The sequence below is a fragment of the Leuciscus leuciscus genome, assembly GCF_965113295.1.
Source record: "Leuciscus leuciscus genome assembly, chromosome: 24".
Taxonomy (NCBI): Eukaryota; Metazoa; Chordata; class Actinopteri; order Cypriniformes; family Leuciscidae; genus Leuciscus; species Leuciscus leuciscus.
Window position 1 is genome coordinate 11012571 of NC_138723.1, and position 27828 is coordinate 11040398.

The 27828-nt window shown below is 36.8% G+C and overlaps 3 protein-coding genes across 6 annotated transcripts in view; all 3 read left to right on the forward strand.

The window, feature by feature from the left end:
* The window catches only part of osbp2a (oxysterol binding protein 2a), a 20104-nt gene extending 18058 nt beyond the window's left edge, over positions 1 to 2046 (forward strand). The window contains exon 14 of the mRNA XM_082158152.1: positions 49 to 2046. Within this exon, the coding sequence (XP_082014278.1) occupies positions 49 to 191 (143 nt within the window). The 3' untranslated portion in view covers positions 192 to 2046. The remainder of the gene's footprint in view (positions 1 to 48) is intronic.
* An 865-nt stretch (positions 2047 to 2911) lies between these two features.
* On the forward strand, positions 2912 to 14106 carry slc35e4 (solute carrier family 35 member E4). Of its 4 annotated transcripts, none has more exons than XM_082158165.1 (4): positions 2937 to 3054; positions 4944 to 4983; positions 5529 to 6142; positions 8857 to 14106. In XM_082158165.1, exons 3-4 carry the CDS (start codon positions 5548 to 5550, stop codon positions 9387 to 9389), a joined length of 1128 nt encoding a protein of 375 aa, XP_082014291.1. In that variant the 5' UTR covers positions 2937 to 3054; positions 4944 to 4983; positions 5529 to 5547; the 3' UTR covers positions 9390 to 14106. The 4 variants fall into 4 exon arrangements, with proteins under 4 accessions (XP_082014290.1, XP_082014291.1, XP_082014292.1 ...); XM_082158166.1 differs by having other exon boundaries at positions 2939 to 3054; positions 4947 to 4983; XM_082158164.1 differs by lacking the exon at positions 4944 to 4983 and having other exon boundaries at positions 2912 to 3054.
* Positions 14107 to 15817: 1711 nt separating this feature from the next.
* On the forward strand, positions 15818 to 27526 carry smtna (smoothelin a). The gene is made up of 8 exons (XM_082158168.1): positions 15818 to 15975; positions 18838 to 18972; positions 19079 to 19154; positions 23001 to 23135; positions 23248 to 23311; positions 23389 to 23515; positions 25694 to 25845; positions 26359 to 27526. The coding sequence occupies exons 2-8, from the start codon at positions 18850 to 18852 to the stop codon at positions 26507 to 26509; spliced, it is 828 nt and encodes a 275-aa protein (XP_082014294.1). The 5' UTR covers positions 15818 to 15975; positions 18838 to 18849; the 3' UTR covers positions 26510 to 27526.
* The last annotated feature ends 302 nt before the right edge of the window (positions 27527 to 27828 follow it).

The following is a 27828-nucleotide window of genomic DNA, read 5'->3' on the forward strand; positions in this document are numbered from 1 at the left end:
CTAGTATACTATTATCTCAATAAAGATGTTTTGTCCTGGATTTGACAGGTAAAGAAGTGGAGAGGTACCAGCCAATGTGGTTTGAGAAAAGGACTGACACAGAGACAGGTGAGAGCAGCTACGTGTACAGAGGAGGCTACTGGGAAGCCAAAGACAGACAAGACTGGAATCAGTGCTCTGCCATCTTTTGAGGCCTCTCTTCCACCAGGACCAGCTTGCCATTCCGAATCATCTTTCCCATTCCAAGGAGTTTCAAAGATGTGGAATATACTGATTCTGTTCAATCTCTACTAAGGCATCCACATGTATATAAATGTATATCTTAATTTGGAGTGTATTCATGGGGGCATTGGGACACCTGTATCGTAGCTGGGAAAATTCACATAGCATGGGGGGGAAAAAAGAACATTTTAAGCACAAGAGACGGAGGCACTTTATAAATGTCACAGTGAAAGACACTAATAACATTAATGATCTGGGGAATGTAACACTTCACCAGGGATAAGATTCTTCCTCAGAGCTTTTGCTGATTGCTTCAGGTTAACTGTATGATAGCCATGATGAATTATCCACCGGTGTGTGATAAAAGACATTCAGAACACATGCTACTCTTGAACTATGGAGACCGAATGCCCTCAAGACTGTGTTCCTCCATTGAGCTGTAGTATAGATTAAGTGCTGTGTGGTTTCAACAGTGCAAACATGCTCCATTAGCAACCTAGATACAATCCAGATCAGTGCATTGATGTTGCTTTTACAAAATAACAATTATCAAAGCTAATTTATTAGATGCGAGAATTTCTTTTTAGCTGCCTGTTTGGTTATTTAGCACAAGCGTAATGTAAATGTCATTGTGTAGGTGATGAATTACGGCTTAATTGAGATTCTCCATTTAGAGTCATGGTTAGATGTGTGCAAACATGCTAAAACATCCAGCTACAATTCAACTGCGCATTTATTTAGTTATGTAGATGAATTAATAATACATTGCACATCGTGAAGTATTACTCATCTGCATGCAGTGCAGATTTTTGGAAATAATTATGCAAAATTAAGCATGCACTTCAACAGATTTGTTCATATATTTGTCTAACACAGTATCAGATCACATTTTAGGGTGTTTGCAAACTTTTGGCCTCGACTATATATTGTCAATAACTAACATTTTGTGGTGGCAATACTTTCTAGTTTTCAGTGTTAGCAGCTGAAGCACACTAACACTAAATACACCCTTCTTGCTGCAAGGAAAAGTGGTCTGGAATACTGACCGTAAACTGTAACCAAAACGAAGATGAAGGAAACTCATATTTAGGCATTAAAAACTTTCAGAATATGAGCAGAGCAGTGTTGTATGTACTTTTCAAATGAGAGTATACCATGTCAGGAACTGTGTTTAGTACATTGTGAAAAATGTAAAGGACTGATTGAATATTTACTGTCTGTGTTTGAGTTTTTCAACCAAAAGAATTCCTTGAGATCATCAGCACCATAACGACTGCAAAAACTACACTTTCCATGTACGCAGTATTTTCCAGATATATAAATAACCTTAAGCTAAATATTATAACTATATAAATTGATTAAAAATGATGCTGATATGGTGATGTTGAATGTGTTGGACATTCCAAGGACTCTTATTGAAGTTCATCTCTCTAAAATGTTCACTGTAGATAATGTGTATTTGTCTTGGTTGTCGAAATAATCTGAATATATATGTAATAGATTCAAACGAATGATAAGAACAATAATTATTTGATTAATATTTCAAGGGTAATCAATGGTTGGTGTTGGTTTTGTAGCATTTCAGTTCTCATCACGGCCAGTAGTTGGCGCCAACGTACTTGGATTAGCGCTGGAGCATAATTTGGTAAAATTATGCAACACAATGTTGTTTTAATATTCTAGGAGCAATTTAGTCTCCTGGCAACAATATATCCTGAAATCTACAGGGTGAATATAAAAGTGAATTTATCTCATGAACAGGCAAGACATAATTTTCTGCTGTAGATGCATTTAACATTGATAAAATCTCTGAATGTTTTATTCCACATTGATACTGTGAAATGAATATGATGGGTGGCAACATTGCTCATTTAATCACCTTTATATTGTAGCACATCACTGAGCACTCCCATTAATGGAAGATCCTGATCCACTGGTTCAGAACGGCAATCTACTCATTTACTCATCATTTACTCACCCTCAGGTTGTACCAAACCTGTATTTCTTTCTTCTCCTGAACAGAAGTGAAGATAATATTTTGAAGAATGTTGGTAACCAAACTGTTGACTTCCAAAATATGGGAGACAAAATCCTATGGAAGTCAATGGTGTTCAAAACCTTTTGGTTACAAACTTTCTTCAATGGATCTTCTTTTGTGTTCAACAGAAGACAGAAATTCGTACAGGGTTGGAACAAGTTGAGGGTGAGAAAATGATGACAAGAGTTTTCATTTTTAGGTGAACTATCCCTTTAACCAGGTTAAACCTGCCATCTAAAATAACCATTAGTCACAGGCCTTAATCAGTCAAGCTTATCTTCTATAGTGTATAACATTGTAAAATGTAGCCTATAGTGATGCGAGCGACATTTTTAACATTGTCATGAAAATCTAAAAGCTTTATTGGAAGTATCGTTAACCTTTTTTCAATTTGAGTTAAAGTGTTTAAATATAGAAAGCAATTTAGCCTACATAACGTGATTATAAAATAAAAAGGGGTGAAAATAAAAGGGCCATGTTAAAAATAACTAAAAATATAGCTTATAAATAGAAAACGATAAAATTGTCAATCAAAATGTCTGTTAACGAAATGAATGAATAAATAAACAAACACGCATTTTTTGAGATGCTCGAGGCTTTTTTTCTGAAACGGATTGTCCTCGGCACGCGATGGGTCGGTCACCTCTCAGCAGCGGGCGCAGCGAATCAATAGACGAGTGACGTATTGCACAGCTGATCTGGCAACAACTGGAGCTGAGCTCACAGAAAGAGCTGAATGTGTCCCCGCGCAGGATATTATTAAACACATCTAGCTTCAGCAGTGCGGGGGAACGGTAAGTGACGACGCATTTGATCATACTGGACATGGTGCTGCGGATGAGTTGTGATGGTATTATAGGCTACTCTGTTGATGCGGACTGGTTAGTTGTTTATTTCCTCTGTGAGGGTCTTGCTAGTGTCATTTAATGAAACGTTTTGCTACCACGCTTCAGTGGACGTGACAATTAGCGTACGATGTGGCGATCAAGACAAGTGCATCCTTGTTATAATCCGACAGTCGCATTACGAAGCGAATATATTAATATAACAAGGAATATATGACACGTTTAGGCTTGAACAACCTCCATGGAAACGATATGGGACATAAAATATACCGATGCTGCGGTGAATATACCGATGCATCGACCAGCGTCATTTGTACACATGTAACGTACGGCCTTTTGTTATGCAGCGCATTGAACGTCTCATGTTATTGTTTTAACTTATAACTAAGTAATTGTTGTTATATGTGGCTAGGCTGTATAGTCGTCGCAGTTTCAGGCACCCCATCACGGGATCCCGGATGAAATAAGCCTCTGGACCACACAGTGCGACCCTTTGCTGCGCTGTCAATCTAAAAGCCACCGACAGCAGTGAAGTCTGCGACAAACACATTCAGCGACTCACTATCCCGACTGTTTAATTACCATAGCCACTAATTTGTTTAGGATTTGCTTATACTGAACCCTTTTCATAGAGTATTTTGAATAAACAGGGCCCTCCAATCCAACACAGGCAGCGCAATACGAGCCGATTTCTGATTGGTAGACTCGATGGTTTAATTTCCCTGCGCGCCCCCGATGTCGTGAGAAAACGGGTCCTCCCTGTCTACTATGTAGTATGTACACACTAACAACATCAAAATAATGTTTATAACTGCGTACTATATAGAGCTATGATATAATGTAGGCTAATATATTTCACTTGATAAACTTAACAAATAATAGCCTAATAATAATAAACAAATAATTGAACATTATTATCATTCTTTTAGTAACTGAAATATTTGGATATTTTACATGATAATTAGCCTACATTAAAGATTGTTGTGAATACACGTATAGGGGTAAATGCAAAATCAAGATAAGCAATCAGGCTAATCAGGTTTGTATGCTATGCTAGACTAGTACATTCATAACAGACATTAATGGTCGTTATAAAATGACATCAAACAATATCATAATGTTATTTTGTGGGAATTGTAATCAGGCGCTAAAAAGAGAAACTATTACAATATCTTTGAGCCAATGGAATTGCTTGGTGACCCGATTTGACACTGGCCTGCTGAGTATCTGAAATTTGAATCTGAACTTACTTCAGAAAGTTACAAAAGTAACTGTTATGTTCTTTGTAGTATGAGTGTGTAGTATGAATTCATGTAATCCGGATGTACTAGATCTGCCATGTTGTCATTATCATGTGACCTACCAGTGTCAGTTGAGTCACTTCACTGTTATTCATAAATCCTCTCCTGTGGCCTCATGGGACAGTAAAGTGTTCATTGTATGCACACTTCAGAATCTCTCCGGAAGTAGTAGGTCATCTGGGGTACTTTTTGCATACTGTTTTTCAAATATGTATTCGGACATACTTATCTGTTGGCATACAGTTTTTCGCATTCTATATAGTTGGGAAGTAGGGATTTTGGACCCAGCACTGATCATTACAGTAACTCGAATCATTCACTGATTCGTTAGGTGAGCCTTTGGCTAAATTCCGTAAAGCATAGGCCTATTACTCTTTCCATTCTTGCAATATAGCCTAAAGATTGAAATATTGTTAGAAATAGTAAGGGCCCAAACTTTTGTTGATGGGCCGCATTGACTTCCATAGTATTTGTTTCCCCATACTGGAAAACTGTTTGGTTACCCATATTCTCCAAAATATCTTGTTTTGTGTTCAGCAGAAGAAAGAAACTCATACAGTTTTGGAACAACTTGAGGGTGAGTAAATTACATAATTTTCATTTTTGGGTGAACTATCCCTTTAAGAGGGCACATGATAATGGTTAAATCTTTTATAATAAATGCTACAATATTCCATAAAAAAGGATTGTCGATTTTGATCTTACGGTGACTTTTAAGTAGACCAGTGATAAAGTGATAAGACCGCAATTGTAGGTATTGGGACAGGCCCTAGGAGTAGTATGCTATTTCGAGTCATAAGAGTCGGGATTCATTCAAAAGAACCGATTGATTCCCGAATGAAACAAATGACTAAAACAAACGCCCGTGCCTTACGTCACCAACCAGACCCACGTAACACGTGTAGACAAGACGGAATGTTGTTTCTGTCTGCTTCCAAAACACACGGTTGCTATAGCGGGCTAAGACACACACACACACACACACACACACACACACACACGGCTTCAGTCCTTCAACAGAGAGTGAATACAACTGACTCATATTGCTACTACCTGCTTTTTTTATTTGACGAGACGAATTATTCATTTACGTTGCAAACTTAATATGTGTTTCCCCTGCAGGGGCGAAGATGAAACGAACATGATCAGGACCGATGGCCCCTCCACCAAGTGCGCGGAGACCCGGGACACCGGGAAGAGAGAGAGGACACCGCCAGAAATGCTACACCTCATGTTCGCGGTCTCCGTGTGGCTGGTGACGGGCACCACCATATCCAGCCTCAACAAATGGATATTCACCGTGTACAATTTCAGATACCCGCTGCTTCTGTCAGCCCTCCACATGCTGACGGCGATAGTGGTGGACTACGGGCTGATCAAATGCAGGGTTATCCGGCACAGGGGCATCGGCGAGCAGGATTTAACCGCCAACGCCAAATTCAAAGTGTTCCTGTTGAGTTTGACATTCTGTTCCAGTATCGCGTTTGGAAACGTGGGACTGAATTACGTGCAGCTTTCGTTCGCACAGATGATCTACACAACAACGCCGCTGTTTACTCTGGCGATTTCCACGCTGATTCTCGGAAAGCAGCACCACATCCTGAAGTACACCGCGATGATGCCCATCTGTCTCGGGGCGTCGTTCAGCATCATGGGCGAGGTCCAGTTCGACCAGATCGGCTGCCTGTTTGTGTTCGCTGCCACCATGTTAAGAGGCGTAAAAACCATTCAACAAAGTAAGTAGCGTTGAGGATTCGATTCTTTTAAGTGGACCGATTCATTCGATTCATTTAAAAAAAACTGATTATCACTCAAATCTGTGTAACCATAAATTTTTTGCTGTCTACATTTATGACTGTTTTAGATCTAGTTATACAGATTCAGGGTTTTCATTGTCATTTAAAACCTGGAAATATTAGGGAATTTTAACTTTATGACTCCAGACCTACCTGGAAATGTCATACAGCCTTGTAATTGATAGATTTTTATTAAAGATTTTTAACGTCTTCGCTACAGTGACATGTCTTATGTTAGTTCGCCCAAAAATGAAAATTATATCAGAATTTACTCACCCTCAAATGCCTCAAGCCATCCTTTTCATGGATGGATGTTTTTTTTGGGCTTCAAAATCTAAGGTACCATTCACTCCCATTATAAAGCTTGGAAGAGCCAGCTTTTTTTATATATATAACTCCGATTGTGTTTAGCTGAAAGAAGAAAGTCATATACACCAGGATGGCTTGAGAGTGAGTCAACTGTGGGATAATTATTATTTTATTTTTTTGGTGAACTATCCCTTTAAGCTTTAAGATACTTAATTTTATAAACAGGTTTTTGTAAGGGCATTGCCTATATGATTTATATTTTTTTTATCCATATACTGATATGTAAAAGCCAATGTAGAGTCAGAGAAATGAATAGGTCAAATTAAGGCAAGTAGATTTTGCGTTATTCCTAGACAAGTTAAATGATTCATAACGCCTTTCGAATCGTTTCGACCGAATCATTAAAAAGAATCGGCTCACAAGAACTATTCGTTCGCGAATCGCGAGTCGGATGACTAGTGATCTTTCTCATAACCCTCTTCTGAACTGCAGAGCTTTTTCTTGCTCAGTTTGACAATAAAACATGTGTTCAAAATTTTAGAAAGGTATTTGATGCTGTATCTAAATTCATTATCATAATTTAAAAGGTCACTGGCTATTTTATTGACATATGAAAATATTCTTAACCAAATGTTCCTGACAGCAGAGCCTATTTTTGTATCATTAAGGCAAATTCTTGGTCATTATGTTCCACACTGCTGTAACTTCCTAGTGTTTGAGTCAGAGCAGGACGTCCTGTCCCAGAGACCCACGAGCGACTACATGCTGCTGTTGTTCTAACCCGATCTCCCAAGTAGCAAATGAACTCACAGTAACAGATGGGGATTATCTGCTTGACTGTTTTTGATTACTTAAAATGAGTCAGTTGATCTCCATTACACTAAGTGACCTCCTCCCTAGAATAACTATGTAGGCGTCAGGCTCTGAGAACATCAAGGAGTGAGAGCGGACTGAGGGCAAGAGTCTGCGCTTTAGTTTACTGGGAGAACCGGTTTTGGTTTTAGTCTTTTTATGACTTTCTATCTTTTCACAAACAGCTGCAACCATACATGCTGATGATATTCAATGCAATGTATGTCAAAGAAAATGTTTTAGTTATTGTACTGTTGCATAACATAACCTACAGCTTGCATACAAGCTAAATGGGCAGTGCCTTGTTTTTAACAAATTGAACTTTGCTTGTAGTGCATACAAGAAACACTATGATGTGTAAATATTAGTTTAAGTATTTCCCTGATTGAAAAATCTGGTTCGTATTATTATTATTATTAACATTATTAATAATTAATATATTGTAATGATTAATATCTCATAGAAAACTTGGAAATAGGGACTTAAATGTTTTTTCAGAAGTTGTAATTGAATCAGCTACTTTGCTTTCTTGGTTCCAGGGGAGATACTCCATGTAGACTTATCTTGCTCATCTGTTGGTGTTATGTTTCAGTGCACTATTTTAGTTTTATGACAGCGGTTAAAGTTGTTTACTATATGCATTACACCATAGCTCAACATGCGCTTTCGTAAATGATAATCCAGATGGCCAAAAAATATGTGTCAGTAAGTATAGAGTGCAACAGCTGGGTTACGGAAGTATACATCCATTCAATTTCCCTATAGGGAACCTTATAGTATAACCCTATACTTATAAACCTTTGAAGACAGTCTTACTGTGAACAAAAAAAAAAAGTCACTAGTCCTACTTTCTCAAAATACTTAAATATTTGACTATATATATGTGCATATTCATATATATTAGGGGTTTAACGGTACACAAACATGACGGTTCGGTATTGAAGTCACGGTTCAGTACAGGTTCGGTACAGCAGGAACACAAAATAACTTCTTTATTCTTTCTTTTTTTAAATTAAACTTTTTTTAACAAATGTGTTTGTGTTAAAAATAAATTATATCATAATTAAAATTTTCTAAAGGATAAAAAAAACTATCTTAGCTAATGCTTTAAACAATATATGGGGAGCCCTTAATTACACATTACTATAATATTAAAGGTTATAATTAACAAGCGAGCCCAAATGATTAAATTCAGTTGCTATTTATTTTTAGATATAATAATCAACACAAGTACAAAACATGTACTGTAAATTGCACATAAGGCAGGTTCTGCATTAACTTCTAAATCTAATTATAAAGTTAATTTTCTACTCCAATTCATTTTTGAAATATAATAATTTACTGTCATCACTTGTTTTCATGACAAATTTATTTAAACATAAATGAATGGAAAAAATACTTCCAGAACCAAAGCTGCTGAAAAAGTGTTGAACTGTTGCACTCGTTAATGGCTAAATTGCACCACTTTTTCTTTATATATTTGTAATTGTCAGGCATCTTGCTCCAGGAGGAGAAGATCAACTCTATCTTCCTGCTGTATCTGATGTCCATCCCCAGCTTCTGCATCCTGGCCATAGCCGCTCTGGTTCTGGAGAACTGGGCAGCAATGCAGTCCCCTCTCCAGTATGACCGTCACCTCTGGGGTTTCATCTTGCTCAGCTGTCTGGGTTCAGTGCTCTACAACCTGGCCAGCTGCTGTGTCATCACCCTGACCTCCGCTGTCACGCTGCACATCCTGGGAAACCTGAATGTGGTGGGGAACCTGCTGCTCTCCCAGCTGCTGTTTGGCCACCAGCTGACGGCTCTTAGCTGTGCTGGAGCGGCCCTCACCCTCTCGGGCATGGTCATCTACCAGAACTCGGAGATCATTGTAGCTTTCTTCGACGCACGTAAGGCCAGGACACCAACCAGTGACTCCACTGCAGAACCAGCTCCACAACCTTCAGAAGAAGAAGAATCCTCTCCAGAACCGGCTCAAGAACCGAACGAGAGGACAGAGGATCAGACTCATGAGAAAGCAGACTGAACAGGCTGTGTTCCAAAACCTAGCGAGTTGCAGTGCTGTCTGTAGTCATAGAGCACAAAAGGAGTATAATAAAAGTGAAAGGTGACCTTAGATTTCTCTGGTTCCCAACCACTTTCATTAGATGGAAAAGAGCAGCTTGGACCAGAGTTATAATAGGTAACTAAAGCAGACACTAAAACTATCGTTATTTCTGGCGTAAAAAAACAACAACAAAAAAACGTTAACTGGAATACAATTATTTAAAAAAACGTTTCTCATTTTAATTTTATTTGATGTGCTGAAATAAAATGAATAAAAACTACATAGACACTTTAAAAAAAGATATATTTTTGACACAAACAACAAATTTAAAACTTGATCTAAACTTGAACATTTAGCTAAAACTTTTTAATAAAATTAAAGTGCCCCTATTATGCTTTTTTGGGGGATATTACCTTTCATGCTGGTGTAATATAGCTGTTAGTGAAAGTAAAAGTTCTGCAAAGTTTTAAATATCAAAGTGCACGACAAATTAGTAATTGTCCCCTAAAAGAGAGAATCTATTCTGAACTGCCAAAATGAGTCGTCAGCAATTCCAGTCTGACTTCCTGTTACATACCTATGTAACATTGTCACAAAATTACATAATGTCAGCCTGTAGTTTTCATTTGCTGCCCACGAACAACGTCTACTTTGACCCTCACACACTGTAGTTGTAGCTGAGGCCTGGAAGAATTGGGTTCGGGTTGTTGACATGTTTTCTGATATTAAAATAACCCTGGCTTGGATGTTCTGTTAAATATCTCTTAGTGTTCTACAGAAGAAAGATTGTCATACAGGTTTCTCACCTCATAAGGGTGAACTATTCTTTTAACGGAAATTGGCCCTCATAAGTGACCAATTGGAACTCTTTACAAAGGCAAAACCTTTGCGTGTCATACAGATATTGCTCCTCGCTCACAGGAAACTCACCTAACAAGTGATTTTAAATTATACTTCAGAGTTTTGACGTGAACGCTAGTGTACGCGTATAGCCAAACGCATGGTCCTTCAAATTATACTTTATTTGATACTGTGCGCCAACAGAGGCACTCAACACGCACACTAGAAAGTGTACTGTACGTATAACCTAGCATACACATAAAAACCGAAGTATACTTTGGGTTTAGAAAGAATTTGATGTTAGCATGTTGCTAAGCTAACACGGCGATTCTCTAATGAGCATAAAAATACATAGCACACAAATATCGGATAAAATAGTCTATTATAATGAGACTGAACTCCTTTATTGATACTTTTCACTACTGAATGAATTAGGAGTATTTTTCTAAAAATTTTTGTTTGAATATCGACAATTCACTAGGTTTTGGAACTGAAGACTGAGCATCATCCAGCGTTACCTGGCTAAATATGGAGTCTGATAAGACACGAGGTATCCTGGTCGGCGATGATGAAGATGATATTGGAGGTGTAGTTTTCCCCAGTACCTCTTCACTGTGCCAATACTTTTATTTCAGTCATTCTTCCAATGGAGACAGACTTTAGCACGTCTTGTTGATGCCGACCGCAACCATTTGTTTGTATTTTATTACCTCTGTTCTGCCAACACGTTCACACATTCGTAAAAACTTCTGCATGAGCATCAGGAAGATCTCCAAAATCCTGCCATATTCATTCTGTGACTGTGTCTATCTAATGCACTGTGAAAAACAACTGCTCGATTTGCTCTGACCCTCTTTATTGGTCAGCATAGCTGTTTTTGGACTTGTTTGCACTTTTTAAATAATAGAGATGGGCACAAAAAAATACATAGGAATAATGTATTTTTAGATACTGTAACTCCGCCGTCTTGATTCTGGTGAAACGGACGGTACATTTAAGGCAGCTTTCTGTAGGATGCCATGTTTGAACGAGTATCCTATGTTCATCTAGGTTACGTTTACATAATGGAGACGAGCAAGACTACTGGATCCTCATTTGGGTTCACTTTTGTTTAGCCTGGTGCACTTTTCTTTTCAGAGAATTGGTTGGTTACACTTTATTTTAAGCTGATGTAGTTATATTGTACTAAAATTAGTACTGAGTAATATTAACTACATGTACTTACTAAAGAGTTTGGGTTTGGTTTAGGGTTAGTTACATGTAATTATGCTTAACTTACTGTTATTACTATAATAAGTGCATGTAGTAACGAGTAACTACGTCACCTTAATATAAAGTATTACCAATTGGTTTTATACCTCTCTGTGTTATAGAAAAGATCTAGTAGAAATAAGCTGACAAGTAAGATTCCTAAGTCATATTTCACCACAAAATCATTTGCAGATATTGTTTTTTCTTATTGCGTTATCTCACTACCGCAATTCATCTGAATGTTTTTCTTTTGAGTTTTATAATTGCCATTATTCTCATTGAGGCTTCTCACTACTAATATACAACAAATATTATTATTATTATAATACTGTACAATTTTAATAATATATAATTTATTGCATTACGGAAATTATTTTCACACTGCATTAATGAGAATTGGGGGAATAGGTGAATTTTTTTTAATCCAACATAAGTTTTAATTCATGCAAAAAACTATAAATATATGAACTTTTTTGCACCAAGAACATGAAGCATTTTTGGACATTTTCTCAGTCCACAATACTGTACAGAAAAGCATCCTGGACAAAATTATTATAATTTTATTGAAAGCAGCATAAATGAAAGACCTACTATGATGTTTATGATGCAACTTAATTTAAGTAAAATTGATCATAATTAATGACATTGAGAATTATAAAGGAACTTCAGCATTACGCTACTAAGAATTTTACTAAGAAGAGAGAAAATGTGCTTAATTGTCATGAAAATTATGTCACAAATCAAAACATAAGCATATGCTTCATTTAATTTATGCAAAATATAAAGTCATAAGGTTTTCATTTGCTTTTGGAGTGATGCACGTGTTCCTGACAGGCTTGGGTGAGATTCACCTGAAGTATCCGTTGAGAAAATTGGCTGTTTTTTTTAAATGTAATAATATAAATGTGACTGTGTCCCATCATAGAAAGGCAGGTATAAACTGGTGCCTCTTATGTAATTCCCAGTGCAGATAATTATTAATAGATCTCTCTAAGGAGTCTCATTCATCTTTAGCACACTATGATCTCTCAGGAGAAATCAAAATGATATGTTCACCCTCGTTGTCCTCCACAAAAGGTTTCCTTGCTCTTGCTCGTCTCCTCGTGAGTAGGTGCTCATCTTTTTTCACTAGTTTCTTTGATTTGTTTTATTGTTTTTGTGACACCTGCTGGACAGTATTATTTCCCCTCCTATTTGAATTGTGTGTTTTGAAGCTGTCATAAGAAATTGACACTAACAGATGTTATAGACCACGGTACATAGCAAGGTCATTCCCTCGAAGAGGTTTTGTTGCCATCTGCTGGATAGAAAGCGGATTAGCATTTATTATTACTACTTTATTTTTTATAACTGAATTGAAGTGCATTAAATGCAAATATCAGCCAGTTTGACGGGAATTCATAGTTGGGGTTTAATATATTCTCATAAAAACTGACTCAACCCATTTTGGGTTCTTAGAATTGGGTAACTGGAAATGTACAAGGATGTGAATGTATCCTAGCGGATGTTGAGGTGTAGGCAGTCTCATGGAGATGATCAAATCCATGATAAAACCTTCACTAACTCAAGTGTGCCTACCTTAGGGCTGTTTTCATATGGAAACACCAGCCTTTCAAGCTTTATTTATTAAGGTCTCCACTGTCCATCCATTCTTTAGTGTTTTCACTCATTACTTTATTTCTAGCGAACAGCATCATAGGATAAGCATGGTACTAAGAGACTAAAAGAGTGTCTAATATATATCGGCATTCGTTTGGACAAATTTTAAACGTTTTTCTTAGGCTGTTATATGTTACTAAGGGTGGCACAAGGGGGCGCTAACACTATTATTCGGCTATGCTTGCACGGTTTTCGGTTACCTCATTTCAAAATGGCCCATTAAGCGGTCTAGCTGTAGCTGATACATCAGTCTATAGTTGGCATCACATTTACTGTTCTGCAAAATGTTGTGATTTTGCAATTGGGAATTTCGTGCAAGTGTGAAAGATTTTCATGCTAATTTACTGTGTTGACCAACAGAAAGCTGCTTTGTTTTAAAAAATTGACTTCTATGTGAGCGATGCTTCATATATCGCTACACTATCGATAATTGGCAATGGACCTTATTTGTCTGCAAAATTTCACTGAAATTTCATTAATATGACCGCGCCTTATTAGTGAAAGCCACAGCGTATTCACGTAATGTTCATCCAGTCTCTCTGTACCACAAGCACAGTGGTTAACTTACCACAATTAGTCTAGAAAATGATCAACAGAACAATAGCAAAGTTTCTGATACATTTTACTCTTCACCGTGAGATGAAGGTTGTCAGATAAATACCTCAGATGTTATTGTTTGTTCCTGTGATGACGTTTTACTGGGTCACTAGTGTACTGGATGATGTTTTCAATGCTGAGATCTCTTAACATAGAGTGGTACTGACGGTTTTGATGTGTCTTTTATTGGTTGCAATGCAAAATTGCGCTGACGATTTGCATAACTCTGTGGCTCCTGTGTATATATGGTTTCTGATGTCAGCAAAATATCTGATGCAAATGCTTATTTTATTATATTTATGTATTTTACAATCATGGAAAGCTGGACAAATACACCGGTTCAAAAACACACTGTCTGATGTCTCTTTTTCTTATGTCTAATGCTATCTTACATTTTAGTATGTAAAAAAAAAATTGTTAGCTATTATTATTGTTCATATCAATATACCTGTTAAAACTAGCAGTGTTTTTAAACATATAAAAAATATGCAAGCAGCATGCTAACAACAGTTAATACATGCTAATTGTCTTGCTAGCAGCATGCTAACAACCTGTTAATACATGCTAATTGTCTGAAAACATGCTCTGAGATTTGTTTTCCTGTCTTCATCTGACATTCTGTTTATCTGACAATAAAACATTAAAGTCTCAAGCTTTTAAAGCTATTTCATGCTTTCAGGCCAGGCTTTGTCAAGTCAACATCATCAAACTTTAACTTTCATTTGTTCCTTTCAGAATCAGCGTTACTGTGAGAAACTTACAATGGAAGTGAATGGGGGCGATTTGGAAACATTAAAATCCTCACTATTTGTTTCAATAATATAGCCACAAGATGTAAACAATATGCATGTTACCATGATTTAGTGTGTAAAAAAAACCTTCTCTGTGTAAAGTTCTTTCTAAATGCTTTGTTGATGTGACAACATAACACTGTAAACCCCCAAAAACACACGTTTTAACCGAATAATTAATAAAAGTGCTTTTATAAAATAAATAAGCTTCACATGTCTCTATTTAAATTGGCTCTATTTACTTACCATCGTAAGTGCCTCAACCCAACGTTAATTTTCGTATTTTTAAAGAAAAGAAGCGATGAGTCTTAATTCTTTTTTGAGGTAAAATTAGCAATGCCACAAATCCTGGCGATTGAGCGTAACTTGTATTGTACCTTGTTTTTTCACATAGATGATGATAAAACAGTTCAAACGTCTTAGATGTATGTTGAAGGAGGACGTCTGAAAGACCAAAATATCTTAGATTTGAGTTCGTAAACAACCACAGAATACCTTAGAAATCACAGAGCAACATGCTAACTACCATTCAGGTCACCATTACAAATGCATAAGAATGACCTGGTAACCACAGCACCCTACCAACATGTTTCTCATTAGTGAATGACTCACTGGACATCCAGTCTAAGCCAAGGTTTCCTTCGCCCTCACTGTTTCCATATGTCATGCTAGCTCACTTCTGCCAGCAGAAGATTACGATAACCATCGGCCACCACTAGGTGGAGCCAAACACTCCTTCATCAAACACACAGGACGCCTCCATCATAGTCATTCTGTAATGGTGTGAGTGTGAAAATGTTTATGTGCCAGTGACATTTCTGGCCTCAGCTTTAGCAGATCAACACTGCGACAAGCATGTTTACGTCTGCAGAGGAGAAACGGATGTGTCCGACCTGTCTAAACATGGAGCCGATTCGAGGCAACATCATTCCTGTTATGCCTTAATAAGGCAGTGTTCTCCGTCTGTCCAGTCATTCACGGTTTAGTTCTGCGTAGAGCCAGGCCACATGCTTATGCAATCACTGTCATCACAAAGCATGCTGGGTGAGCACCATTTATCTCAACGTCTCCTTTCCTCTGGTTTTTAAATACATAAAAACCCTGATACCACTTTTTAAGTGACAGTGTTTAGATAAAATAATGACGCATTGTTATCTCCTAAGTAGTAGATACGGCAAAGCTGACGGTAGAGAGAGATCAGAACAAGCAGTGCCAAAATATGTCACTAATACTTAATGTCCCGTTCTACTGATTCCACGTTTTTCCTGGTCCCTTCAGGAGAGGGTGATGAGGGTCGGGGTGGGAGTGGCTCACGGTGGCTCTGAAAAACTTACTCACTCACTCCAGCATCAGAGTTGAGTTGAGTGTATGTGACCTTTCTAGATCAGACCGCAAAACCTTTCCTCTGGACAGCCGCAGTGAGATTGGTGAGCTTCATCTTTATATGCTTCTTATTTTGCAAGATTTTAGGAGAATTTTGTTGTTTTTTCTGATGAATTTCCATTTATCTTTCAGTTCACTGATTGTGTGATTACATAACAGCTATTACACCAGTGTAAGGGCAAATTGTTATTGAGCGGTTATATAAATTCCACCAACATTATTATGTGTTATTAGGGTAAAACTGTATTATGGCATCCACAAACAATATTACCCATTCTGCTAGCTTCAGCCCACACATTATTCCCAACACATGCTGACATACAGCAGCAAAGAGCATCTGGACTCATTGACTTTTAATTAACTGGTCAACACAGGTGTCCTGTTAGAGTAACTATTTCGTTAATGACATTGACTGTGAAGATGATCCACTAACATTTGACAACTATGGATCCCCTTAAGGGACATGGTGATGGGGGGGAAATATGAGATTATATTTCAATGCCTTTGTGTTTGCTCGTAAAACTTTTGGGTAACACTTAATTTTAATGGTCTGCTTTAGATATCCTACTGACTACAAGTAACTTTGCAACTACATGTCAGCTAACAGTCATTTGAGTATTAGTGGACTGTCTGCTTATTATCTGCTAACGCTTTATTTTGATGCTCCATTAACAGACATTCTACTGACTATAAGTAACTTTGCAACTACATGGCAACTTATTCTACTTGAACACCTAACCCTAACCCTAACAGTCTACTAATACTCTAATGACAGTTAGTTGACATGTATTTTGGCAAGTTACTTATTAGTAAAATGTCTAAAGTGAACCATCAAAGTTTAATCAGCTTTTGTGTTCCCCGAAGAAACTTTGCATTCGCTCACAAAAGAATGCAACAACGGGTGATAGATTTAAAATAAGGTGGAATGAAAAACTTTACTTCAATGCTTTTGCTAGTGAATATAGATTTTTTGTGGCTGCATGCAAAGTATCTCAGGGAAACTTAAAACTTTTGTGACCAAAAACAAAACTGCTGCTGGAAATAATATGAGGTTGGTATATTTTTAATGCTTTTGTGAGTAAATACAAAGTTTCTTGGGGGAACTCAATAATTTTAGAGAATAACTAGTTTGAAAAGCATTGAAATATAATGTTCCTCCCATCATATATTTTTTTCAATAACCATGTTTTCCGTAGACCCAAATGCTTAATTTTAAACAGTATGTATTGTTTTATCATTAAAACCTAAGAATTTCTCATATTTTATTTTTTTTGCTTAAAAAGTGCACTTGTACTATCTTTCTTTAAAATAAATGCCACTTGGTTTGATATTTTCAATCTAATCTTAGTCTTAAAGATAGGGATGCACCAATATGAAAATTCTGGCTGATACCGATAATTGAAAATTCTTTATATTTGAAAGCCGATAACTGATATTTTTTTCGATAAAACTGCTGCTGGAAATAATATGTGGCTGAAAGAAAATATATTTTGAATGCTTTTGTGAGTGAATGCAAAGTTTCTTGGGGGAACTCAATAATTTTAGAGAATAACTAGTGGGAACGCATGCAGAGTTCGAAAAGCATTGAAATAATGTTCCTCCCTTCTCATATTTTTTTCAGTAACCATATTATTTTCCGTAGACCCAAATACTGTTTTATCATTAAAACCAAAGAATTTCTCTTTTTTGCTTAAAAAGTGCACTTATACTATCTTTTTAAAAAATAAATGCCACTTGGTTTGATATTTTCTATCTAATCTCAGTCTTGAATGAAAATTCTGTCCGATACCGATAATCGATAACTCTTTATATTTGAAAGCCGATAGCTGATTTTTTTTTTTCTGATTAATCTAAAATCCAAATTTTTATATAATTTTTGAGACTCTGTTTACAAAAATTAAAGTCTCACCATTAAAAGCCATGTCCCAAACACACAATTATAATGTTCTTATTTTAATCTTATGTAACTTATATGACAGGCTTGCACTTATCGGCCCGATAACGTTAACATTAAAAGCGAACATATATCAGCCGATACCGATATGGTGGCCGGTATATCATGCATCCCTACTTAAAGAGATAGTTCAGGCAAAAATGAAGATTCTGTCATCATTTACTCACCCTCAGGTTGTTCCAAACCTGTATGACTGACTTTCTTCTGTAGAACACACGCACACACAAAAATATATTTTAAAAAGGTCTTTCTTTTGTTTGTTTATTTGTTTTTTTCACCCAGTAAAAGTCAAATGGTGTTTTTTTTTGGACCACAGGAAATGGATAAGAAATAGTTTTCATTCTTCAAAATATCTTATTTCCACAGAAGAAAGAAAGTCCTACAAGTTTGGAACGACATGAAAATTATGACAGAATGTTCATCCCTGTAAATAGTCTCCACTCATAAATCTCTTTGTTTGTGTTTGGATCTCAGTTGGTTTACAGGACGACAGGAAGAAGGTGTGAGAGATATCCTAAGCTTCTGCATGGTTAATATCAGCGCCAACCAACAGGGTTTTTGTTTATGTTGAGATGAATGTTTGTATTTTTGCTGTTTAAATGTCCTTTTCCATTTATATTGATGCACACAGTCATCATTATGTGTGGCTGGAAGCAGCGTGACATTTAATCTGTGAGAAAACAATCACGCTAAATATTTTTTATTAATGAAACCTGTTTGTTCAGAAGCCGCTCAAACCATTTGGCTGTGGCTAGTTATATCAGCGTTTAATAGCTACAGACTATCTTGCTATCCCTGTTCTCGAAGTTCTCACACAAAGCTTTCAGCTAGAACATCTCTCCTTCATTTTTCCTTTCCGTAAACGTACTCCCTCATTCCCACGCACACATGGAGATTTACACATCTCGTAACCTGGCTGCATCAACACCTCCTGTTCCTCCTTCTGTCCCAGCTGTCACTAAAGATGGAGGAGGAGAAGGGAACATTAAAGGCAGGTATCAAAGAGCAACCTGAACCTGATATGACGGGTCCACTGACAGTCGAACAGCTGGCAGCTATAGAGGATGAAGAGATCCTCAATAATATGGTAAGAGGCAACAATAGGCGCTACAAGTGGAGTGGGCTTGTTATCGTAGTTTGTCTTGACCATATTTAGGAAAGTGTGTTTCCCTTTTGTTTATTGCATGTAATAGCTAGATAAGGCTGTGGATTTCGAGGAGAGGAAAATGATCCGGGCTGCCATGAGAGAACTGCTCAAGAGAAAGAGGGGTGAGGAGTGGGTCATGTCCCTAATACCACATATTCAATATATATAACTCAAACATTTTGTTAAGTCTAACTTGATTCCTGACATGCTTTTTGGTGAATTTTAAAACCTGTCAAGGATCTGGATCACAATCAAAAAAAAAAAAAAAAAGTGTTGCATAAAGAAAATGTAGCATTTTTTTGTATGACATTAATGTAAGCATAATTCATGGTTTGTGCTGCTGTCTTAAGTATTTATGGTAATTATAAGTGGGGAAAATCATCTGGACAGGGTTATTATCATTGCATCATAGCAATTTTTTTGCATTATAAAAATGACAATTTTGGGTGAAAATGTGATAAAATGGAAGACACTAGCACGCATTTCAGACGTGAATCATGGCAGAGTCTCAGTCGACGAAGAAAACGCGGTCGGAAGAGTGCAGAGACGGCTCTGCGTGAGTGCTATTTACGACAGTAACGTTAAATACAAGTTCTCCACAGCGACTCTAGGGGTCGCTGTTTGAGAAAAACGGAAACTGCATTGTGTGCCTTTAATCCAGAGACAATTAATCCTCAATACAACTATATGAGGAAAACCCGTAACGGCAAAGATGGCGGTTGTATGCACATGTCCCGCCCCTCCCGCTGGAAAGCCAATCATCTGCTTTTAAAAGTCAAGCCGGGAAACATTTAAGCATGCGCACAGTTGAGGTTTTGCGACAGCGGAGAGAGAGAGAGCCCCGGTCGCGCGCGCGCACTCTCTCTCTCTCTTCGGAGCCAGACGAAAGTGAAAATATGACTTCACCGTCTCCAAATTAAGCGCTGTCTTGCTCTCTCTCCCGCACGCATATTAATCAAAATAAAACGACATTATGGTAAAAGGTCGGAAGACCAAAGTTTCATGTGGAGCATTCGGAGATTTTTTTTTCCTGAATTACCGCTGGGTGTGAATTGTGCTAAAATACGTTGCCTTATCTTCTCTGAAATGCGTTCCGCACATTCAGCTGACATAAAATTACTCTCTAAATAAACGAAAAAACCTATCCAGTGATGTAATGTTTTCTATGTTGACACTAACCTTGTGGGATGTCCATGTGCTAACTGCTGGGATAATCACACGACCGTATGACACGTCCAATTCGCGAACTAATGACTCCTTTGAACCGATTCATGTTAATGAATAGTTAAAACAACTGATCTATACAATACATTGTTATTACTGATAAAGTGCAAACCTGCTTACATTTAAATAATGGAGAGCAATATTGACATTGATTATTGCACAACACCGGCATTCTGGATAGAGACGTAAATGAAGTTGGTGTCGTGAACCCTTGCGCATGCGTAGTAAAGTATAACCTGCGTAGTAAAGTATAACCTGCGGGGAAAAGGGCGTTTTAAACCTTATTTTGGGGCAAAGTCATCAAACTTTTTCAGCGATTTTTATCATATTTTACTGCTGTTTCTATACATGCAGTTTTTATGTCCCGGTGAAAGTGCAGTTCTGACTCTCTGCCCATTCATTTAGATAGGAGCCTGGTCTTGTTAGTCCGAAATAGCCATAGACAGTATAAGAAATGGACAGAGTCATCTCATTGGAACTCAATTGAGGCAAGTGAAGCCCATTTTCAGCGATTTTTTAGGACTTCCGTTCCTGACGCGCAGACTCAAACTGAGCTTGACGACGTAGATGTGACGTGAGCAACCTGTCTTCTAGTGGCTGTGGCATGGGAAATCTGAATCATTCCCTTCCGAATCTTGCAGAGACGGAGATCGTGAGTAGGAGGTGTCCATGAGCTACGAGCAGGAGAAACTTTTGCTAGGTATTCTGATTAATTATTTTGTCATTTTGCCTCCACGTCTCCCCGATTGCCCGCGAGCTTCTCCTCCCGTCAATACGGTAATCTCTCTACTGTGCGACAGAGAGTCGTGTGGTTATGACGCAATCGTTAGCCTACTTTTACAAAAACTGTTTTTACTGGGCCATAACGTAAGATACATGGTAATGGAGCATTTTATACATTGTCGTGTTTGTTTAGAAATAAATAATGGACAAATGGAGTCTTCAAACGCCTCAGATGTGAAGTTATTCGCTGTCAAAGTGACGCCAAAATGAATGGGAGTCAATGGGATGCTAACAGCAGGTGAAGTTCTGCTACAAGATGGTGGCACGCGGCCGGCTTCAACTTCCGGTCGACTTCCTTCCCGCTTGTGGAAATAGCTGCCCGGAGGCGTTGCCAAGATGGCGGCCGAGTGGCACGACTTTGCCTAAAAGGACTTTGCTTTAATCTCATATTCATTATTATCAGAATTATGATACTGTTAAAAATAACTAACAAAATAAATTTACAATTAAAATCAGCATTAAGAAACATGTTAAAGTCAGTAACAAATATGTAAAATAAAAAAACTATTTTAATAATATAAGATGATACATAAAATAAGATTTTTCTGTACAGTTATAAGAATTATATTTTTTATTACAGTCATTTCAAAAGTGGACAGAGGTCAAATGCCACGAAAATAATGCAACAATGCAAAACATCTATTCTAAAAATAGGTTGTCATTGTCTTAATAGAATCTCTTATTTATATGTAAATTAATATTATAAGCTACCTTTCAAAAGTCTGTAAATTATTTTTAATATTTTTGAAAAAAAGTCTCTTATGTTCACCAAGGCTGTATTTATTTGATTAAATATACAGTAAAAAAAAATTCTATTTTGAAATATTATTACAATTTAAAACCGTTAAAAAATGTAAAAGAAACTGTTTTCTATTTTAATATGTTTTAAAATGTAATTTATTCCTGTGATCAAAGCTGAATTTTCAGCATCATTACTCCAGTCTTCAATGTCTCATGATCCATCAGAATTCATTATAATATGCTGATTTGATGCACAAGAAACATTAGGGATGCACCGATATGAAAATTGTGGCCGATAACCGATAATTCTTTATATTTGAAATCTGATGACCGATATATTGGCCGATAAATCTAAATCCAAATTTTTATATAAACTTTGAGAGCCTGGTTACAAAAACAAAAATCTCACCATTAAAAGCCATGTCCCAAGCACACAATTATAACGTTTCTTTTCATTATAATTTTATGTAGCTTATATGTCAGACTTGTGCTGCACATGTTGCACTTAACTGTATATTCCTTTTTTGAAATGATTTCAATCATATTTCAAGCAATTCAAAACCATCATGACGAACAGTGCGCATTTGAAGTGTCTCAGCTGAAGGAAATAATCCATTATTTATCGTCTTTAAGATATCGGCCTAATTTTCTTATTGGGCCGATAACATTATAAATTATCATATCGCATCCCTAAGAAACATTCATTATTATCAAGGTTGGAAACAGTTGTGCTGCTTGATATTTTTGTGGAAACGTGATATATATTTTTTTTTTTCAGGATTCTTTGATTAATAGAAAGTTTAAAACAGGATTTATTTGTATTAGAAATCTTTTGTAAATGTTAAAGAAAGCAGCAAAAATACTGTGTCAGTGTCTCTTTCATTATAAACATTATAATGTTTTGCAACATTGCAACATTATAAATGTCACTTTTGATTAATGCATCCATGCTCAATAAAAGTAATTTCTTTTAAAATAAAACATTTACTGACCTCAAACTTTTTGAACAGTATTGTGATAAATATAACCGACATGTTCTTGACAGGTTTCATGAGATTCCACCTTTAAGAGTCACTACTATTACACAAACAACCACATGAAGTAAACTCAACAGAATAAACCACTACTAGTATTTGTTTAACTTTTCTATTCAGAATGAAAAACACGATAGCTTGTTTATTCTTTTTTGTATGTCCTCCTCTCGTCTCTATCTCTCTCAGAAAGGCGTGATAGGGAGCGGGCGGCCCGGATGGAGAACCTGCGTCAGCAGGGTAGCGGAGGCAAGACAGCTGCTGGACTGAATAAGGACCAGAAAGCCACTAATAACCCGAGCGGCGCTCAGTTCAACGCACACAGTGAATAACCATTACTCTTGAGAATCTGAACACTATGTACGTTTACTGCAGTTCTTCTAACTGCAAGGGTTTGATAACCTCCCCTTTCTCTTTTTACTTCAATTCGGTACAGAAACGGCTCAGGCAAAAACATTTTCAACACCAACCTCTACTGTCTCTTCAAAAACTGTGAGCAGGTGAGTCATTCCTAGAGGCCTGGCAGGATGACAGGGATGAATCCCATCGTCTGATTGTTTTATTTTTTCTCTTAAAGCCCTGCTCAATCCCATGTGGCCAGGGATAAAAAAGTGCCGGGTGGCTCGGCAGTCGGGGGGCCAAACACTAAAGATGTCAAACAGATGCTGCTGGACTGGTGTCGTGTCAAGACTGAACCATATGAGGTGGGCCTGAAGAGAGCAAATAAGAACAAATCAAACAGTTTCTGTTTTGCTATACATTTCTCTGGTTCAACTTCTGTGTGAATCTCATGGTAACATGTCCAGATCACATTTCACCCCAAAATATAAAAAAAGAAAAGAAAATCAAACCTATTGTAAGGATTTATTTTGCATTTTGATATTTTTATGACAATTAAGCATGTTTTCCATCTCATTCTCATTACTGTAATGCTTACTTTTTTTGTTAATACCATATTTGTAAGACCGTTTTTTTTACTTTATTACTGCAAAAAAATAATGTAATGGTTTTTTTTTTTATATCAAATCGAACTCAGCATATAAATTGTTTTACAACAAATGCTTTAATACTTTATATCTTTTTTATTTGCTTTATTACAATGCAAATTAGGAGAGTGGTGGGAAAACCCCAAAATAACCTTAAAGGTCCTGATATACTTCAAGTGTAATCGAAGAACAAACTGGTGTGATGTCATTTCGAACAAAGTAGGGCCAAAACTAAGTTAGTTTGGAATTCATTACAGGAGTTAACAGCTTGCCAAAGCAAACATTCCAGAAAAATTTCGATCTGGCTGGTAAACACCTTTGAACAACCATTGGTCTGTGGTGATTACGTAATAGGAGAGCTGATTTATAGTAGAAACTGAAGTTGTAATTCTAAACAAAAAAAATTAAATGAAAGAGACACTGACAGTTTTTTCGATGCTTTCTTTAAAGTTCCCCTGTAGTTAATAATTGTATCCCTTAAAACTCATCTTTGATCACCAAAATGACAAATTTAAAAGTTTTTTCCAGTGAAAAAAATCTTCATGCCTTAAAATACCTTGAATGTGAATACACCCTTGTTTAATTTAATTAACAATTAATTAGCCCCGCCTCCACTCACTCACACACCAGCTCACAGATTCACTCGGGCAATACGATTAGCCTTTTGCTTGACTAAGTTATCAAACAGCTAATAATGTGTTGCTAATGTTACACAAACTATATTCCCGTTCACCATCTCAGTCTGCCTTCACCGTGTCCTAACTACACGCGACGCGACACGCGATAAAAGGTTATTTTCCATGTTAATCAGTTTTTGTCCTAACCAGCCGCGACGGCGACACACGACAATTCTATTTTAGAAACGGTTTCTATTTTGTGTGGCATTGATAATCTCAGGTAGGCTACTGTTTATGTGCTTTATTTAATGTTAAAAGCGTGTAATGGGACTTTGAATATCATTTAGTGCTCCAGCTTTGTAGCTGTAAAAGCAACAATGGATAATTCACCTCAGATCTTGAAATGAAACAAGAACGTTCAAACTGTGAACAAACAAGTGTATTATTTGACAAAGATTGTTTTAGTAACTCAGTACCCTATGTATTTTTAATAATGTTTAAATGGTGTAATATTTGTGAATTTGATTATAGCCTACTTACCCATTTTCTTGCGAGTGCCGTCAAGATTGCTCTCTGGTGCTGTGCACTTGCCGCGAGACTCCGCCCACACGCTGTTCTGATTGGCTGTGGGTTTTGATTGATTTCGACGCATCTCGCAGTCGCGTCGTGACTAGTGTGGACAGACAAATTATTTGTCAATGGAATCTTATCGCATCGCGTCTGGTTAGGACACGGTGTAACAATCATCAGAAATGCTTTGAACAACTTGTTGACTTATGAATTTGCACATGGATTGTCTTACAGCACATTAAAAACACCACATAGGGATATAAACAACATTAAAAGCTTGATTTTCACCACAGGGGGACTTTAAAGCAATCTATTGTATAAAGTGCTATCTAAAAAAATTTGGTGACATGACTTGAGAATTGAATTGCAGAGCTCAGACAAACATCCACATCACTATGATCAGATGCTTTCTTAACTGGTGTTTTCTCACCACTGTCATTTTAGTTGTGTGTTTACTTTGTTATAGAGAGAAAAGCGTGCAACGCTTACATAATCATTCATCTAAACGTGGGCGCCGTCAGGATGTTCAATAACAGTATAACACCTGTCACGTATTTCAAGCTTCTTTTTTCCCCAACATGTAGAATGAAAAATAACTTTGCTCTGAGTATATCAGGGCCTTAATGGTCTTAAAAAAAAGCTTCATTTTCTTTAAACAAAATATGATTTAACAAAAAAAAAGTGTTCTTATACTTGTTTCTATGTTTAGGGTGTGAAAATCCAAAATTTCTCCTCTAGCTGGGCAGACGGTCTGGCGTTTTGTGCCCTGGTGCACAGGTTTTTCCCTGAGGGCTTTGAATATTGCACTCTCGACCCGTATGATCGCAGGGCCAACTTTGAGAAGGCGTTCAAGACTGCAGAGTAAGACATGACACTAATATTGCATTCTCATCTGCATCACATGAAGAAATGTCTGAGTTATATATCACTCGAAAAAGAAAGAAATTTTAATCATATAAAATAATATAATACAAAATAATTATAATAATTACATAATTTATAATAATTTCCTAATATTAATAATAGTAATATATTTCATTATTTAATATAATTCATTTTATAATTATACTTAATAATTATATTATACTTAAATTACAATGTATTTTACAACTTTTTTAATTACTTTTAATCTTTTTCTCATCTAGGCATAAAAAAATAAATAAATTAAAAATCAGCCTAACAATTAAAGTCAGCACAACAATTTTATAATTTAATTTAAATAAAACTTCCGTATTTATGGTAAAGAACAATCCATGGTGGGAGGAGGAAATGTGCTTTTGTTGAGGTATTTTGTAGGGAAAATGTTAATGTAAATGAATGTAAAAATCATAATGTTCCTAAAATAGGCTTCATTTGGTTTATGTGTGTTTGTAGGAGACTAGCTGACTGTCCTCCCCTGCTGGACGTTGACGACTTGATGCGGATGCGAGAGCCCGACTGGAAGTGTGTGTACACGTATATCCAGGAGTTCTACCGCTGCCTAGTAGAGAAAGGCCTCGTCAAGACTAAAAAGAAGATGCCATAGAAACTTTTTTGAGCGTTTTCACTGTAAATGACCAAAGGGCCACAACAGGTACACAACATAGCGCACATGTGACCTGACCTGCAGCTTTTACCTAAGATCAGACAGATACTCTATTATACTCATGCTCTTCCCTGTTTCATAAAAGCACATGCAGTGGACGAGGATTATAACCTGCGTGTTTAGCACTAGGGTACAGCTGGGGCTCTGAAACAGCGCATTCCAGTGAGATTACACATGCATTAATCTCAGTCTATGCTTAGAGATTGTGTGAAAGTGTGTGTGTGTGTGTGTGTGTGTGTGTGTGTACGCAGAAGGCTTTTTATGGTACTGCTACTCCCTGTTTTGAATGCACTCCAGCACAGAGACATCAGGCTTATAAGGGCATGAGATCTAATGCACAATTATTCTTAACTCAGATTAATCGTTTGTTTAAAAATATAGACAGGGAACTTTTGCTATTATATAAACGCGTTCAGAAAGGACAACAAAGTCTAAAGCCTCAGAAATGTCTCTTTCGTCTCCTTCAGAATAGAAGTGTCACCTGATTTTGCTTATAGGGTGAAATATGACAGCTTGAATGGTTTTCAGTTTCTCTCATTGTTCAGGATCAAAAGTGCATTGTACTGAGCCCTTGCTTGGTACTAGAAAATGACCCTAGAACTGCAGAGATTATGTCCAATAAAACCTCTCACTCAGGGATAGACAGGCACTCGAGGCCTGTAACATGCCTGTAAGTCTTGTTTGTGGCCAATGGTAATTTTTAAGTGCTTTTAAAATGTCCTTGACACTTTATTTGCTGCATGGCTAATGACTTAAGTGCACCATAAAAATATGACTTTCAAATATAATAAAAAATTATTTAAGTAGGCTATTATTAGTATCTTTAGTCATACAAGTACAGTTGCTGTCAATCTGTATCACTGTTCTGGTTTGATTAAATTATGGGTGTTATTTTCCTCCCACAGTGCATCACCAACTGTTTGCCAAGTATTATTAAATGTGACATTCTTCCCTGTGCTTTTTTTTCTCACTTTACTAACACGTACACACACACACACACACACACACACACACACACACAATTTAATGTATTATTGGATTTTAGTGATAAACCAAATAATACCACAGAACAGCACAAAATTCATCAAATCACTAGCTAATACATTGAGGACACAGTAAAATAAAACTATAAATTGATTACTAATTAAAACACTATTCTCAGGAAAATGTGTTCTGTTCACAAAAAATATTTTCCGTTTTTTGAGTTGCGAATTCAGCGCAGCACCCAATGACATGACAAAAGTGGCAATATCCACTCA

Excerpts from the sequence above, each read along its gene's own strand:
- slc35e4 (XM_082158163.1), top strand. The coding sequence starts at position 5,512 with ATGTGTTTCCCCTGCAGGGGCGAAGATGAAACGAACATGATCAGGACC. Across the intron at positions 6,143-8,856 it reads CGTAAAAACCATTCAACAAA|GCATCTTGCTCCAGGAGGAG; the intron begins GTAAGTAGCGTT and ends TGTAATTGTCAG.
- smtna (XM_082158168.1), top strand. The coding sequence starts at position 18,850 with ATGGAGGAGGAGAAGGGAACATTAAAGGCAGGTATCAAAGAGCAACCT. Across the intron at positions 23,136-23,247 it reads CGCTCAGTTCAACGCACACA|AAACGGCTCAGGCAAAAACA; the intron begins GTGAATAACCAT and ends AATTCGGTACAG. Across the intron at positions 25,846-26,358 it reads AAGGCGTTCAAGACTGCAGA|GAGACTAGCTGACTGTCCTC; the intron begins GTAAGACATGAC and ends GTGTGTTTGTAG.